The following is a 15,726-nucleotide window of genomic DNA, read 5'->3' as shown; positions in this document are numbered from 1 at the left end:
AGGGGATCTTCCCGACCCAGGGATCGAACTCAGGTCTCCTGCATTGCAGGCAGATTCTTTACCTCTGAGCCACCAGGGAAGCCCCAATGTTGCCACGAAGTGAAGTGAAGTGAAGTCTCTCAGTCGTGTCCGACTCTTTGCGACCCCATCAACTGTAGCCCACCAGGCTCCTCCGTCCATGGGATTCTCCCGGCAAGAATACTGGAGTGGGGTGCCACTTCCTTCTCCAAGGGAGTGTGACTTAAATTTCCAGTTTTCCCACTGTAGGCAGTAATACCGTCATCAAATACTCTAAAGAATCCTCAGGTGCCCAGAGTACACTGTGCCAGTGTCGCTGAAGTACTAGGTCATATCATCAAGGTCCATTAGGTCTTTTTCTCTTAATGTAATAAATATGATCTATAAAAGCTGGGTTAAAATAAATCCTTTTTTCCATTGACTTCAATTAAAAAACAAATATTTTACCATGGTGTGAAAAAAATAGACTGATTTGAGAAACTGTGACAAAGAAGATTATAACTTTTGGTGAAGCTTGCTAGTACGAGCTGGACATAAGAACTGATGTACGTCCAGCGTAACTTTCATCTCTTTATGAATTTTAGGCACTGCCTTCCCTTCACCCGTATCTCCCCTGTTCCTCCAGTACCTGCTGATTTGCTACTTATAAACACTGTTTTTAGATATGAAATTATTTATGATTAAAGGTACATCTATTCAAGGCTATGGTTTTTCCAGTGGTCATGTATGGATGTGAGAGTTGGACTATAAAGAAAGCTGTGCACTGAAGAATTGATGCTTTTGAACTGTGGTGTTGGATAAGACTCTTGAGAGTCCTTTGGACTGCAAGGAGATCCAACCAGTCCATCCTAAAGGAGATCAGTCCTGGGTGTTCATTGGAAAGACTGATGTTGAAGCTAAAACTTCAATACTTTGGCCACCTGATGCGAAGAGTCGACTCACTGGAAAAGACCCTGATGCTGGGAAAGATTGAGGGCAGGAGGAGAAGGGGACAACAGAGGATGAGATGGTTGGATGGCATCACCAACTCAATGGACACGGGTTTGGGTAGATTCCGGGAGTTGGTGATGGACAGGGAGGCCTGGCGTGCTGCGGTTCATGGGGTCACAAAGAGTTGGACATGACTGAGCAACTGACCTGAACTGAAGACATAACACCAAATAGGGCTCTGATTACTAACTCTTCATTAGACCCAAGAGTCTGCAGCTACTTCTGTTACATCAAAGTTTCAACAAATCTTTAAATTGGCTGTCTGAGTTATTATCTACTCAAATAGTTAAAAGATATCCTGCAAATTTCTAATGGCTTACCAAAAAGAAAATTAATATAACTCTAAAACAAAGATCAGCACATCTATTTGTTGTCTTTTACTCCATGAATGATCTGTACAGCACTTTAAGGGCACAAAGTGTTAAAGATAAAATAATTCTAATTAAGCTAAACTATTTTTTCAGGGAGTCCTCCTAATACAGACTATCCAAGACCTTAAGTCGAAATCTAATAGGCAAACATTTAACATCCCATTTTCCTACCAAACACTACATCCCATTTATAAACAAAACAATAACTATGTTAAAAAAAAAACTATTCTAAAAACTAATCATTCTACCTTTTTGTTTCTATGCTAGAGACCATTTGGGACACTAAAACAGGAAAAATATTTGAAATATGAAAACTTAAAAAAAAATAATCCTTGTTAGTTTCAATCTTTCTTAAAAGTCAAAACAAAGAAAGAGGACAGGATGATTTATATATTTCAAGAGGACACTGAGGGTAGAGAGCCTAGATACTATTCATCCTTGTAAGCCAGTAGCTAAAAAGAACACAGGCCCTTCACTTTGTAAGGTTTGTTTCAATTTCTTTACAGTTTTCATTCAAACAAGTCCAGACAACCTGAGGGTAGATAGTATTCTCTGCACTCAAAAGCAAAGAAAGTGGTCAGAGATAGTAATAAGAGGAAGCATAGAAGAGAGAAGCAAGGCAGTAGGCTTTCTGAGGGAAAGGGACTGAGTTCTCAGTGTATCAATAAAGTAAGGAAGGCAAAAAACCAGTGTATATGGAAGAGAGAAACTCAGTGTAGATACTGAAAGAGCACTTTCATATCTGCTGTGATACATAACAGTCAGCAGTGAATGTTTCAGATGGACTACCTTAAATGTGTGACTTTGACTAGTCACAGCAGTAAAACAGAAATAAAAACAAAATCATCTTAAAAGGCCAAATCTGTTTCTAGAATGTTCCCAATCTGTTATATTTCATAGTATCATTATAAATTAGTTATGTTCCTAATCTTACAGAATCTAAATTATAACTTGACCAATGCAATATATTACCTAGTTCAATATAAGTTTTATTGACAGCCTCTAACTAAACCTATCTTCCATCCCTCTTTTTCCTCAAGAACAGGAATCTTTGTTCACATGATGGGGGCTCTCCCGGCTCTTAGAGGCTGGATGTGGATTAATCCAAACCAAAAATATAAGTGCCCAGTTTCATTGCCAGTTACTGGCTTGGTAAAGGGCATGTGACACTGCTGGAGGGTTTCTGGGGAAAGTTTTTCTCCCCTGACAGATAGACAGGAAAAAACTCTTTTCCTCCTAAGCTGAAAATGTTCAATGACTGCACATGGTGCTTGGAATTGCTGTAGCAACCTTGCAACCATGAGCTAAGACAGCCCTTGCTACACTGAGCAAAGGTGAACAAAATGATAAAAGGCAAAAGGGTAATGCAGTTCAGCTAATGAATCATTCAAGCTGAAACAGCCCAACCTCCAGACTCACTATGTGAACAAGAGATTTATTAACCTCTATTGTTAAACCCACAAACTATATATTACCCAATGGATACCAACTGGATACTTCAACTGCAACTTTAACAACTATAAATGTGCACCATACCCAACAGTTAAAGTTTCATTTCTCCCTGGGCAGGTGGGGAGATGCTGCTAACAATCACTTCACTAAATGAAAGTCTCCTCCATCCCACATAACAAAGATAAATACTCTGTTGCATGGTCTAAATTTTCTACCTTAAGCCAAGTTACTTTCAGACAATGTTCATTGCTGGCAGACATATAAGAAAGTTTAAATTATCTTTTGTCATGGTACAGAAATGAAAAGGATCAAATGACTATTCTTGGGAAAGTACTTGGCTATTCCAGATACACCTCATGATGTTTTGATGAATATATACACACACATTTTCTCCCTTAATTTCCTGCATCATAAAGACCATAGCTCACAGGTAGACTGTATTAGCATAATGGGCCAGTCCGTTTCTTTGCTTAGGGAATCAAGCATATCCAAAACGTATTATAGGTTTAAACAAATAGCACAACTCCTATGAGAACAGAAGAACTTCTTCAAAAGCAGGGAATAAATCTAATTGATCTTTGACTCCTAAGTACACTGCTTAGCAAAGAAGAGCTCTCAAAAATGTGTTGAACAGATTTAAGTATGTTGACTTGAAATCAATAAATTGAGAACAGGAATACAAACAGAGAATGCTACCTCTCAAAGTGCCCATTTTTACACACTTAGTGATTTTGAGTTGAATCCATCCTACCATCTCTCCCTGACAACATGACCTATAGCAATTAAGGGCGCCATCAGGAATAGCTGCACAAACTGCAAATACAGTTCAGCTTCTGCTGCTTACTAATGAACAACAGAAGGTATTATGGAGCACTACATTACCTGGTTTCCCTTGTGAAGCTAGTGTGAGAAGTGAAGCTGCAGCACCAAGTACAGACCAGATGATGCTAGGCATTAAGAAGTTTAGATTCCAACCTAAGGGATTTTCAGGAGGAGAGAAACATGTCAGATTTCTGTTTTAGATAAAGAGGATGGATAGGAAGGTGGAGGACAGGTTGTCTGGCAAAGTGAGAGATATCAATGTCAGAAGTAGAACAGTGGTGTCAGGAGCAGAAATCCCTTTAAGAGCTATTTCTAATCAGATTTATCAAAGGCAACTTAATCTCAACCTGTGTAAAACAGAACTCAGCACTCCCCTAAATTAACCTTCTACCACTCTTGTCTCCTGAAATGACTTAACTATTCACCAAGGAGTTTAAGCTAGAAACTTTAGAGCCATGCTTCATTTTACTTCATCTCCTATATCCAATTGAATACTATATCCAATGGTTTCTAACTCCTAACTACCTCCCAAACCTAGTCACCTTTTCCCACTTTGTCTACTACATCCCACTCCACCACTTTTGCTTTGGACTAATGGCAACCCACTCCAGTGTTCTTGCCTGGAGAATCCCAGGGATGGCTGCCGTCTATGGGGTCACACAGAGTTGGACACGACTGAAGCGACTTAGCAGCAGCAGCAGCAGTGAACAACCTCCTTACTGTTGCACATTCAGTCTCGACCCCTGAAATCTATTCTCCAAATTTCTTCCAAAGTGATGCTTCTAATACACCATGTATCATGTCACCATCTTGCTCAACGCCCTTCATTGTTCCTAGGATGAAGTCTATAACTCTTAACATGGTCCTCTGTTCTCTGGCTCCTGCCTAAAAACAGGAAGAATTCCTAGATTTATGGTGTTTCTTATTTGCTAGGCACTGTGCTATGCTTTGTAAGCATTATTTCACTTTATTCTCATTGTTAAGCAGGAACTATTCTCATCCTCATTCTGCAGATAAGAAAACTGAGTCAAGGAGAGATTATGTAACTTACCAAAGGTTGTAGAGTTAGTATAGTATTGGAGTCAGCTCTGACTCCTAAGCATCTATTTAAACTTTCACACTCTCCTCAAACTGCATTACTTTCCACTCCTAAATTCACCTGATCTCTTTTACCATGAGGCCTTCACATATACTATTCCCTACATCTGGAATGTTCCCCTCACAATCTCATTTTTGCCTGGATAATACTTACTCATTTCTGCTTAAGTGCCATCTCTTCAGGGAAGTCTTCCTATATTATCTAAAATTACATTGTTTATTTGTTTACTTCTTTATGGTCAGTTTCCCTTCAGTAGAATGTCAAAATTGTTACCACTGATTCTCAGTTCTTAGAAAGGCATTTAGCAGTTCAATTAACATTTGTTGAATGAAGGCAGGAATGAATGATGTAGGGATGGAAAATCCCATATCTATTAATAGTAACTTCACCTATTCAGACTAAGACACAATATTTATTTAGTAGCTTGCAAGTCACAGTCAATACTCGTGAGAACTTATAGCCCTCCTAGAGGAGACAGACACATAAATATGTGATTATAACCCAATATAAGTAAAGTGCCTGTTAGAATTGTGGCTGGAATGATATACAATAGATGCAGAGATGAAAATGAAGGTATAAATTGACAGGAAAACTTCATAGTAGAGATTCTTGATTCCTTTTGCAGAATGAATGAGTCTTAAAATACATATCACATAGTCCATGTATTTCATTTATGAAAGGGGAGAGGAAGGACTTCCCTGATGGTCCAGTGGCTAAAACTCTGCATTCTTAATGCAGGGGGCCTGGGTTTAGGTCCCAGTTCAGGGAATTAGATCTCACATGCTGCAAGGAAGATTGAAGGTCCTGAGTGTCCATGCAGACAAATACATAAATGTTTTTTAAAAAATAAGGAAGAAGACAGAAGCATCCATTACATATAGGGCATTTTATATCTCCTTTATAATATTAATTTACTATAATAACACACCTCTGTATTATTATACCCATTTTGTAGATGTGGAAATCCAAGCTAAGAGAGGTCAAATAACTCATTCAAGGTTATACAGTATATTAATAAAGGAGGAGAATCTGAGCCCAGGTTTGATACCGGTACCCATTTACTTACCATTATGTCAGTCCTTTTTCCTTGTAATCTCCAGAGCCTAATTACTTCAGTTTTCAATCTAACTCTTAACAAAATTGGCTATCTGGTTTCCCATTCTAGTACTTTTAAAGTAGCAAAATAAAGCATTCAAGAAGAGGATGAAATGAAGAATACTGACAGCAAGGGAAGGAACAGAAAAACTATAAAAATTGAACACACAAATTCAAAGTGGATCATAGAGTCCTATACATACATTCCACCCTCAACTGTACAACAGTATGTACTTGATATGCAAAATGATGACCCCATTATGAAAAAAGGAATGGCTGTTGTAGTCACTAACATAGAGAAATAACTTTTGATGCTAAAAAGGGTAAACTTCAAGTGCTGGAATAATAATTCCTCTCTAGTAACTCTGGATAAATGTAAATTGTAACAACTGTTTCCACTGTTTGTAAAAAGAAATATCCAAGATTTTAAAGAGTCTTTGTTTTATGTACATTATTATTTTTTTGTTGCTTTAAACTGAATTCAAACCAGAACAGAAAAACTGTTCATCTTAGCTTATATATATATATAGATGTATATATACACACCCAAGTAAATCATACATTTAAAAAAATTCTGGTGCCATGACTTTGAACACATGTGAACTGAGTAATTTAGATAGAAACATAAAGAGCATTTCGACCATTCTTAATTTCTAAAAAACCTTATTCTTAAAAAAAAACTTCAAATAAAAAAAGATAAACTGAATATGTACAAGCAGAAGGAAAACTATAGCATTCTTAATTTTTTACAACTTAAATAGAAATGTATGTGAGAAAGAAAAGAATCAAACTTAGGCAAACACAGAGAAAGCTAGTTAAGTAATTGACCATAAGAGTCTATCAGTCACTCAACCTGGATCCAATTTTTCAATCTGCAGATGTCAGCTCCTTTACAACATGGGCTTTTATTATTTATATAATTCTTTCTTTCAGAAAAGAAAGGTTGCATTTAGGAAACAGATTCTGGGGTTTTTTGTTTTGTTTTTAAGAACAAGAGAAAATTGTTTCACCAGTTATCTCGAACAAGCTGACTAGGAAACATTTAATATTCTTTATCATTTTAGAAGCTTTTAAACGTGAAACTTTCCACATAGAACATTGTTTGTAACAATATGAAAAGCATACTGGCTACAGTTTCCAACAACATGTAAAAATGAATGTAAAGAAATGCAACTATTTACTTGTAATTAACTGTAATTTTCAAGTATTTTTCCCAGGAAGAATGCATTTCTGCTAAAACTCTCTAGAAAGACAATACTTATTTAGCTGTACTTGAAAATTACTTTAGTTCACCTTGTGCAATTTTAACCGCAAATTAAACGTTTTACAGAACGCTCTAAATTTAAGGTAATTCAAATTATAACAACTTACTTGAAGCAATTACAAAGTGAATATCTGCAAGTAAACGTCACTGTACTAGATAAATGGTTGTACTTAAAATGCTCTTTCTTACCTGGACGCTCTTCAGGATAAACTCGCTTTTCTCTCTCACATCTTTAAAGGGACACCTCTTAGAAAGCATAAGCAGATGAGCAAGAAGCTTATTCAGTCCATCCAAAGAAACAGCATTTGAAAGGCCGTCTGCTGGACTCCGATAAGGTGTCTCTTTCACCAAACGAAGACACTCGGTTTTTCTCACAATGATTTGCCTAATGTTTTCCAGAGCTGTCTCTCTAGTAGTTGAATCTCTACTGCACAGTCCATCCCATCTCACTTCATTCTCTCCTTCAGCCATGACAACCGTGGAGTTTTTTCTTTGCCGTCTTCAGTTAACTTTCAGCATGCCCCCCAAAGCACTTTATATTTTTAAAACGAGAAATATAAGAATGGAATCAGAGAACTAGAATCGTCATGAAAAAACACGTCTGGGTGACATTTGGAACCAGAAGCGTCTCTTCGAGCTACAATACAGCTCGCCCTCTCCTTTTACCCGGAGGGGCAGTCTTCTGGCCAGAGACTGGAAAAAAAAGTTGGCAAGTTGAAACCTTACAGCGCTGGCTTTCTGCACAGCCAGTGTCGGGAAAGTATTCTCCAGCGACCCGCGGGGTCAGCGGATATCCTCACGTTGGGGAGCTGTCAAACTCGTGCTCTGCCCAAAAAGGCTGGTAACAGTTGAACGCTCTCCAGCCATTCGGTGTTTTTTGTCAGAGCAGCCACGGTGTTCTCGGGAGCGTTCCCACCCCGCCCCTCCTCCGGCACCAGTCCCCGCCTTCTGCAGCTCCTCCCTCTCGGCCCGGCGCTGGCTGGGAAGGCTTGCGGAACCCTGGCTCGCTGGCCGCCACGGCCAGAGACCCTGACGCTCCCGGGGGGCGGCAGCCTTGTGCAGCCGCTGTCTCGGTAGCGTTGGAGGAAAAGCGTCTCCTGTCCTAACGGTTCCGGGTGCCCTGGGCAGATGCCGCTTCTGTTCCAATCCTTGCGTCCTCGCCCACCGCCCTCCAAGCCAGACGGGCACAGGGCAGCCCCGCAGTCCCCGAGCGCAGGGCTGGGCCGCGAAGCTGACGGAGCGGCGGGGCCCGCGGCACAGAGCCCGCCCCTTCGCCCAGCCTCATCTGTGGGGCTCTGCCCAGAGGGCGGGAGCGGGGAGGGAAGATGGGGTCCTCACCCCCCAGCCCCTCCCCTTTCTCCGCCCGGCACAAACCAGGAGCCTCCCCTGCCCCTGCGCCCTCTTCCCCGCCCTAGTAGACGCGACCCGCGGAGGCAAAGCCATTGGAAAAAGTCCCGCCCACCCACTGGCTACCTCCAGACCCCAAGTCCGCGCGCGGCCGCCAACCGCTGCCGGTTGCTACGCAAGCGTGACAGCAAGCAAGGCGCATGCGCTTTAAGAGGCACTTAATCTGCGCCGGGGAGCGTTTTCTATCCCCTGGCGTTTGGCTTCCTTGTCCCGAAAAAGGGGGAGAAAAGAAAGTGAGGGGAGGTTGAAGTACGCTATCACAGACAACACAAACAGGGAAAAGAAAGTGTGCACAGACGTACACCTGAAAGTGCCTGAATCTAAGTTTAAGGTCAGTCTAAAACTAAGAACGCTGGCTTTATTACGCCAAACCCCAGATTTAAGGAAGCACGGCGTGCTCGCATTGACTTCTGGGAAAGGTAGTTTGGGTGCTGTCTGCGCATTTCGTTTGCGGCAAAAACTACAGCCCCCAAGAGCCACTGCGACATTGCGTTTGGCGGCCTGCGAGCCAACGGTTATCGCTGACAAGGATTGACTGAGAGCGTCGGCATGGTGAGCACTGTGGGCTTGGCTGCCACTTTTCCTTGACAGGATTTTTTCCCTTCCTCCATTTCCTCTGGGATTTTAGAAACCGAGCCATCTAGGACTGTAAGTCTTAGTCCAGGGACTTCTATGAGTAATCTAAGTTGGGAAGGACTAGTCCGGGTGTCCAGTTCTCCCGCGTCGAGGCGAGAATTTGGGAATGGTCGCTATCCTGAGGGTCGGAGGGTGAGGCGTAAGGCCAGACAAGGGGGATGCTGTGGAAACCGGTGCTCCACTCTGCTGCCTCTGCTTCCGTCCTGCCAAGCGGGCTCGCGCGTGATGGATTGGGTATCCCTGTGCAGTTGCAGTCTTTGTTTGCCATTGTACAGGGGTGTTCTGTGCTTTACTTGCTGGAATGACATCCCAAGCCAGGCATTCAAAGAAAGCTGTCAAATCCATTTTGTATGAGACTCAAGGGGAAAGAATCCCTGGTATTCCTAAATATGAATTTTTGCAGGCCTTAAGGATACCGTATGAAAAGAATCTCCAAAATTTAGTACGTTTTAAAGATTCAATTGTTTGTTTACAAATTACCATTTGAGTCATTCCTCTAGAGGAAAGTCAACGTTTGAACGGTTGTCAGTGGTTCAACCTACTCCAGTATTCTTGCCTGGAAAATCCCATGGACGGAGAAGCCTGGCAGGCTACAGTCTATGGGGTCTCTTAAGAGTCGGGCACGACTGAGCAATTTTACTTTGACTTTTCACTTTCATGCATTGGAGAAGGAAATGGCAACCCACTCCAGTATTCTTGCCTGGAGAATCCCAGGGACTGGGGAGCCTGATGGGCTGCCGTCTATGGGGTCGCACAGAGTCGGATACGACTGAAGCGACTTAGCAGCAGCAGCAGTGGTTGTTCAGTAGCTCCATCTTTTTGACTCTGCGACCCCATGGACAGCTGCACGCCAGGCAACGGACTGATAACCAAATTAGATTTTAACTGTTTAAAGTTGCAGAATAGATGTGTCTCTAAAAATTTAGCCTTGTTAGGTACTAAATATACAACAGTGGAAAAGACATCTAATGGTTAAACACACAGTACACACATTAAACATACAGCACTATGATATATTATTGGGATGGACAGAAAAAAGATCACTTAGCCAAGTTTTGGAAAGTTAGGAAAATCTTCATCTTGGGGAAAGAGGGCCAGAAGAACAGCATATGGTGAAGCCCTGAGCAAAAGAGAGAGAAGGTAATTTCAGGAAACTGCAGTAAGCCGAGGTCATATATATTTTGGAAGAGATAGCTTTTTGTATATTGATGTATTTTCAAGCAGCAAGTAGAATGGTACTGTGAATTTTCCAGATGGTTTCTGAAAGTGACCTATCTTTGAAAAGAGTTCTGATGAATTGGTTTAATTTGGGAAGCCTTCAACATTCTGAGATTACTGGCTTAAATCAATTTTTTTTAAAAAGAGAACTTACGAATATGGTTCAAAATCCAAAAAACCTGTTTTTTTCTTTTCTTTTTGAGGGACTCATCCTCCTTTATCCAGCCCACAAAGGGTAGGGTAGTTTCTTAAGTCCAAGTCTCCTTTTTACTGTGTAATTTAATATGATCTCGTTCGTAGCTGTGGTTTCACCACCACTTATGACTCTTAAATGTATAGCTCCATCCAGCTTTACCTTTGAGCTTTGTTATATGCATTTCCAAGATAGGTCTTGGATAGCTCACAAGCACTTCAAATTCAGCAGGCCTAAAACCAAATGCATGGTTATCACCTCTGATTGTTCTCCAGTGTTCCATATTTCACTTTAGGGTAACTCCAACCACTTGTGATGAAAATTTGAAATCTAATCTTTATTCTTGGTTTCTTAATGTGCTTCTGCCTCACTGTTCCTCACTGTTTACACTGTTCATTGAGCCCAGGATAGGCAAGGCGCAAGCAGGAAAGCTGGAACAAAGTTGAAGGACCCATAGAAACTACAGACATGTTTATTCTCTCCTGACTGGCGTAGCAACCATAACAGCAGACACACTGGATTCTCTCATGGTTGACCCAGTGGACACAGCTATAATGTAGCTGCAGCGGCTTTTCCGGTGGAGCTTATATGTGTTTACAGAGCAAAAAGTGGCTGGTGGCCAAGCGGGTACATCTTGACCTGCATGTGCAGTGCTGTAAGTGATCTCAGCTGTTACATAACCATGTATTTATGAAACATGGGGCAATAGTGAGAGGCTGTGGAGGCGAGAGAGCTTGACCACCACCATCTTGGTTAATTTGCTCCTACACCTTAATACATGTGTAGCCAGATTATTGTTCAGTTTAGTTCAGTTGCTCAGTTGTGTCTGACTCTTTGCGACCCCATGAATCGCAGCACGCCAGGCCTCCCTGTCCATCACCAACTCCCGGAGTTCACTCAGATTCCCGTTCATCGAGTCAGTGATGCCATCCAGCCATTTCATCCTCGGTCGTCCCCTTCTCCTCCTGCCCCCAATCCCTCCCAGCATCAGAGTCTTTTCCAATGAGTCAACTCTTTGTATGAGGTGGCCAAAGTACTGGAGTTTCAGCTTTAGCATCATTCCTTCCAAAGTAATCCCAGGGCTGATCTCCTTCAGAATGGACTGGTTGGATCTCCTTGCAGTCCAAGGGACTCTCAAGAGTCTTCTCCAACACCACAGTTCAAAAGCATCAATTCTTCGGTGTTCAGCCCTCTTCACAGTCCAACTCTCACATCCATACATGACCACTGGAAGAACCATAGCCTTGACTAGACAGACCTTAGTCGGCAAAGTAATGTCTCTGCTTTTGAATATGCCATCTAGGTTGGTCATAACTTTTCTTCCAAGGAGTAAGCGTCTTTTAATTTCATGGCTGCAGTCACCATCAGCAGTGATTTTGTTAAGTCTTATGAATTTTATCTCCCAAACACCCAAATCCATCCTTTTCCCTGAATCTACATAAGCAGTCTTTTCTAAAGTGCCATAATCTCTTGCCATTACCATTGCAATAGTGATTATTCAGCCTGGGGGTTCTCCATTAGGTGGCTCAGAGGTTAAAGCATCTGCCTGCAATGTTGGAGACCTCGGTTCGATCCCTGGGTTAGGAAGATCCCTTGGAGAAGGAAATGGCAACCCACTCCAGTATTCTTGCCTGGAGAATCCCATGGACAGAAGAGCCTGGTGGGCAACAGTCCACGGGGTCACAAAGAGTCGGACACGACTGAGCGACTTCACTTCACTTCACTTCACTTCTCCACACAGCAGCCAGAATAATCTTTTTGAAATGCAAATTTCTCTTAAAACTATGTAGTGATGTCTTACCTTAATCTTAAAGGCAAAATTTCTTTATAAAACCTAATGTCATTTGGCCCCTTTCCACCTCACCTAGCATACCACTCTCCAACTTTATGTGCTTCAGTCATACAGATCTTTTAGTCACTGTTTCTCCTATTCCTTTTTATCCATTTGTTCACTCAACAACTATCTGTTGAGTACCTACTATGTAATAGGACATTGATGTTATACTACTGAGCACAATGTACAAAAGTCCTTACTCATAATTTTGCATTCTAGTAAGGAGATATAGACAGTAAATATGTGACATATTGGGAGTGAAGACAAATGCAGTGGAGAAAAAAGAAGAACCAACTCAGAAGGGGAATAGAGAGTTCTAGGTTTTGGGGGGCAAGTTTCACTTTTAAATAAGGTGGTCAGAGAAGACCTAATCAAGGAGCAGACATTTGACGGGATCTGAAATAGGAGGAGAAAGTCATGCAGAGGCCTGGAGTAAGAATTTTCTATGAAGAGAACAGCCAGTACAAAGACCTGCAGGTCCTCACATTTGACAAATAGCAGTGTGGGAAGAGAGAATAGCATGAGGTCACAGAGGAAGGAGGTCATGTAGATTACTGAAAGAAATTTTGACTTTTTTGATTGAGGCAGGAAGCTGTTGGAAGGTTTTGAGCAGATGGGTTGCATAATCTGATTTTTTAAATTGATTACTTCTTTTAAATTGTGTTGTTCGTGGACCACGGAGAAGCAAGGGTAGAAGCAGAGACACTAATAGTAAGCTAATAGTCCAGGTGAAAAATGTTAGTGGTAGTGGGCCAGGATAATAACAGTGGAGGCAGTGGGAAGAGGCCAGGGTCTGGATGTATTATGAAAGTAGAGCCAACAGGTTTGCTGACAGATTGGCTATGAGGTTTTGAAAGTAAAAGAGTCAAAGATGATTACAATTTTTTACCTTGAGCAACTACAAGCAAGGAATTGCCAATGTAATGGGAAAGTCTCCAGATTCGTGTTTGGGGGTAAATGGGTAGATCAGGAGTTTAGTTTGGCTATTTTATGTTTGAGATGACTCTAAGATATTACAGTAGAGATATGGAGTAGGCAGTTTGGTAAATGAGTCTGGAGATGAGGGTAAAGATCTGGCTTAGATACAATTTTGGATTTCACTGTAGTTCCCTGCCCACCTGCCCCCCCGCCCCCGCCAGTAGTGTTTTGATAGTAGATAAAGACTGAGAATAGTTGATATCACAGAAAGAGGCACTCCGTGGAGTCTGGATCAATTTGGAGTGACCTGCAACTGATGACTGTGCAAGAGTGGCCAGTGAACAGAGAGAAAAACCTAGAGCATGATATCCTAGAAGCCAAGTGAAAGTGGCTGAGGAGGAAGGAATGCTATGTTAAATGCTGCTTTAAGTCAAGTGGTATAAGGATAACTGATCCCTGCATACAGCAACATGGAGCTCACTGAGGATCTTGAAAGCCAGAAGGGTGTTTTATTTAAGAGAGAATAGAAGAGCTGGGCTTCCCTGATAGCTCAGTAGGTAAAGAATCCACCTGCAATGCAGCAGACTGCAGATTGATTCCTCGGTCAGGAAGATCCACTGAAGAAGGGATAGGCTACCCACTCCAGTATTCTTGGGCTTCCCTTGTGGCACAGCTGGTAAAGAATCTGCCTGCAATGTGGGAGACCTGGGTTCAATCCCTGGGTTGGGAAGATCCCCTGGAGCAAGGGAAAGGCTACCCACTCCAGTATTCTAGCCTGGAGAATTCCATGAACTGTATAGTCCATGGGGTCACAAAGAGTCAGACACAACTGAGCAACTTTCAGGAGAAGAGCTAGAGACACTGAATATGGATGCAGCACCTCCTGTACCGTTTTCTTTGTTCAGACTAGTCTCTGACTCCTGTGCTATAGATCTGTGGTGAAATATCACTTACTCAGAGAAGTTTATGAGCTTCCTTGATAGCTCAGATGCTAAAGAATCTGCCTGCAATGCAGGAGACCTGGGTTTGATCCCTGAGTCAGAAAGATCCTCTCAAAAGGGCATGGCTACCCAGTCCAATAATCTTGGGGTTTCTCTGGTGACTGAGACCATAAAGATTATGCATGCAATGTGGGAGACCTGGGTTCGATCCTTGGGTCAGGAAATTTACCTGATTTGATTAAATGCCCCTATTACATACTCTTATTGTGCCCTATACCTTTACTTGCTGCTGCTGCTAAGTCACTTCAGTCATGTCCAACTCTGTGCGACCCTACGGACAGCAGCCCACCAGGCTCCTCTATCCACAGGATTCTCTAGTCAAGAATACTGGAGTGGGTTGCCATTTCCTTCTCCACCTTTACTTGCTAGTAAGTCACAAATGTAGTTTTACAATTGTTAGTATGATAATTTGATTGAAATATGTCTGCTTCTAAGTGTTAGCAAGCAAGAGCAGCAGCTGTGCCAGTTTTTGCAAATCACCTCCAGCTCTGAGTACAGTACCTGACAGAATGAACTTACTAAATATTTGAAAGAATGGAAGAAAAATGTTAATGTCAGAATTTTCAAAGGTGTTGCATATTTACCTGTTCACAAAAACATGAGATAATTAATGAATGGAAGAAGGTATTTTATAATGCAACATTTTAGAAAAGTAGTCTTAACAGAGCAAACTTATTGCTAGTAAATTGTAGTGTTCACCCTCATGAAATTGGATTTGCTAATAATTTTTATCATGTTCCTACATATCTCATCCTGTTATAAGATAGTCACACGTATTTATAGTATAGAGTAGAGGATGAGGCTTCTCAGGTGGCCCTAAGTGGAAAAGAATCCTCCTGCCAATGCAGGAGACACAAGGGATGTGGGTTCAATCCCTGGGTTGGAAAGATCCCCTAGAGTAGGAAATGGTAACCCACTCCAGTATTCTGGAAAATTCCATGGACGGAGGAGCCTGGTGGGCTACAGTCCATGGGCTCGCAAAGAGTCTGATATTGACTGGACACAAAGTAGAGGATATGTAGAGGAGTTCCTGCTTTAAATGAATAGTACTCTAGTCAAGGAAAAGGCTGACTGGCTGTACTCCAACAAGAGGCCTTCACTATGAAATTCATTAAAAAACCACGGCTCCTAAATCTTTTTTTAAAAAAAACAGGTATACCTGTTTTTATTGTTCTTCACAAGTAATGCTTTTTTATTTTTATTTTTTTTACAAATTGGACTTTTATATACTTGCCCAACATTGTATTGGGCAAGTACATCGGCACCATTTTTTCTACAGCATTTGCTAACTTCATGTCTCTGTCACATAGTGGTAATTGTCGCAGTATTTAAAATCATTATTATTATATTTGTTATTCTGATCTGTGATCAGTGTTTTTTTAATATAAATTTATTTATTTTAATTGGA

The 15,726-nt window shown here is 41.5% G+C and overlaps 2 protein-coding genes across 8 annotated transcripts in view; one reads left to right on the top strand and one right to left on the bottom strand.

Moving 5' to 3' along the window:
* The window catches only part of SESN1 (sestrin 1), a 113,374-nt gene extending 105,030 nt beyond the window's left edge, over positions 1 to 8,344 (bottom strand). The window contains exon 1 of one of the 2 annotated variants that reach the window (XM_040238547.1): positions 7,301 to 8,344. In XM_040238547.1, coding sequence (XP_040094481.1) covers positions 7,301 to 7,582 — 282 coding nt within the window. In that variant the 5' untranslated portion in view covers positions 7,583 to 8,344. The remainder of the gene's footprint in view (positions 1 to 7,300) is intronic. The other variant, XM_040238550.1, reaches the window with a different exon arrangement.
* Positions 8,345 to 8,674: 330 nt separating this feature from the next.
* CEP57L1 (centrosomal protein 57 like 1) overlaps positions 8,675 to 15,726 on the top strand; it is an 83,957-nt gene continuing 76,905 nt past the window's right edge. For 2 of the 6 annotated variants that reach the window (XM_040238540.1, XM_040238537.1), the window contains exon 1: positions 8,681 to 8,849. Coding sequence is in view for 2 of the 6 variants with exons in the window: in XM_040238536.1 (XP_040094470.1) it covers positions 9,068 to 9,070 (3 nt within the window). In the remaining 4 variants the exon portion in view is untranslated. Of the gene's footprint in view, positions 8,850 to 8,973; positions 9,071 to 15,726 lie in introns of those variants that run through there. The other 4 variants (XM_040238542.1, XM_040238536.1, XM_040238539.1 and 1 more) reach the window with 4 other exon arrangements.

Source organism: Oryx dammah, unplaced genomic scaffold (assembly GCF_014754425.2).
Source record: "Oryx dammah isolate SB20612 unplaced genomic scaffold, SCBI_Odam_1.1 HiC_scaffold_4, whole genome shotgun sequence".
In the NCBI taxonomy this organism is placed as follows: Eukaryota; Metazoa; Chordata; class Mammalia; order Artiodactyla; family Bovidae; genus Oryx; species Oryx dammah.
Note: the sequence above shows the minus strand (reverse complement) of the source record. Positions and strands in the feature narration are given on the sequence as shown.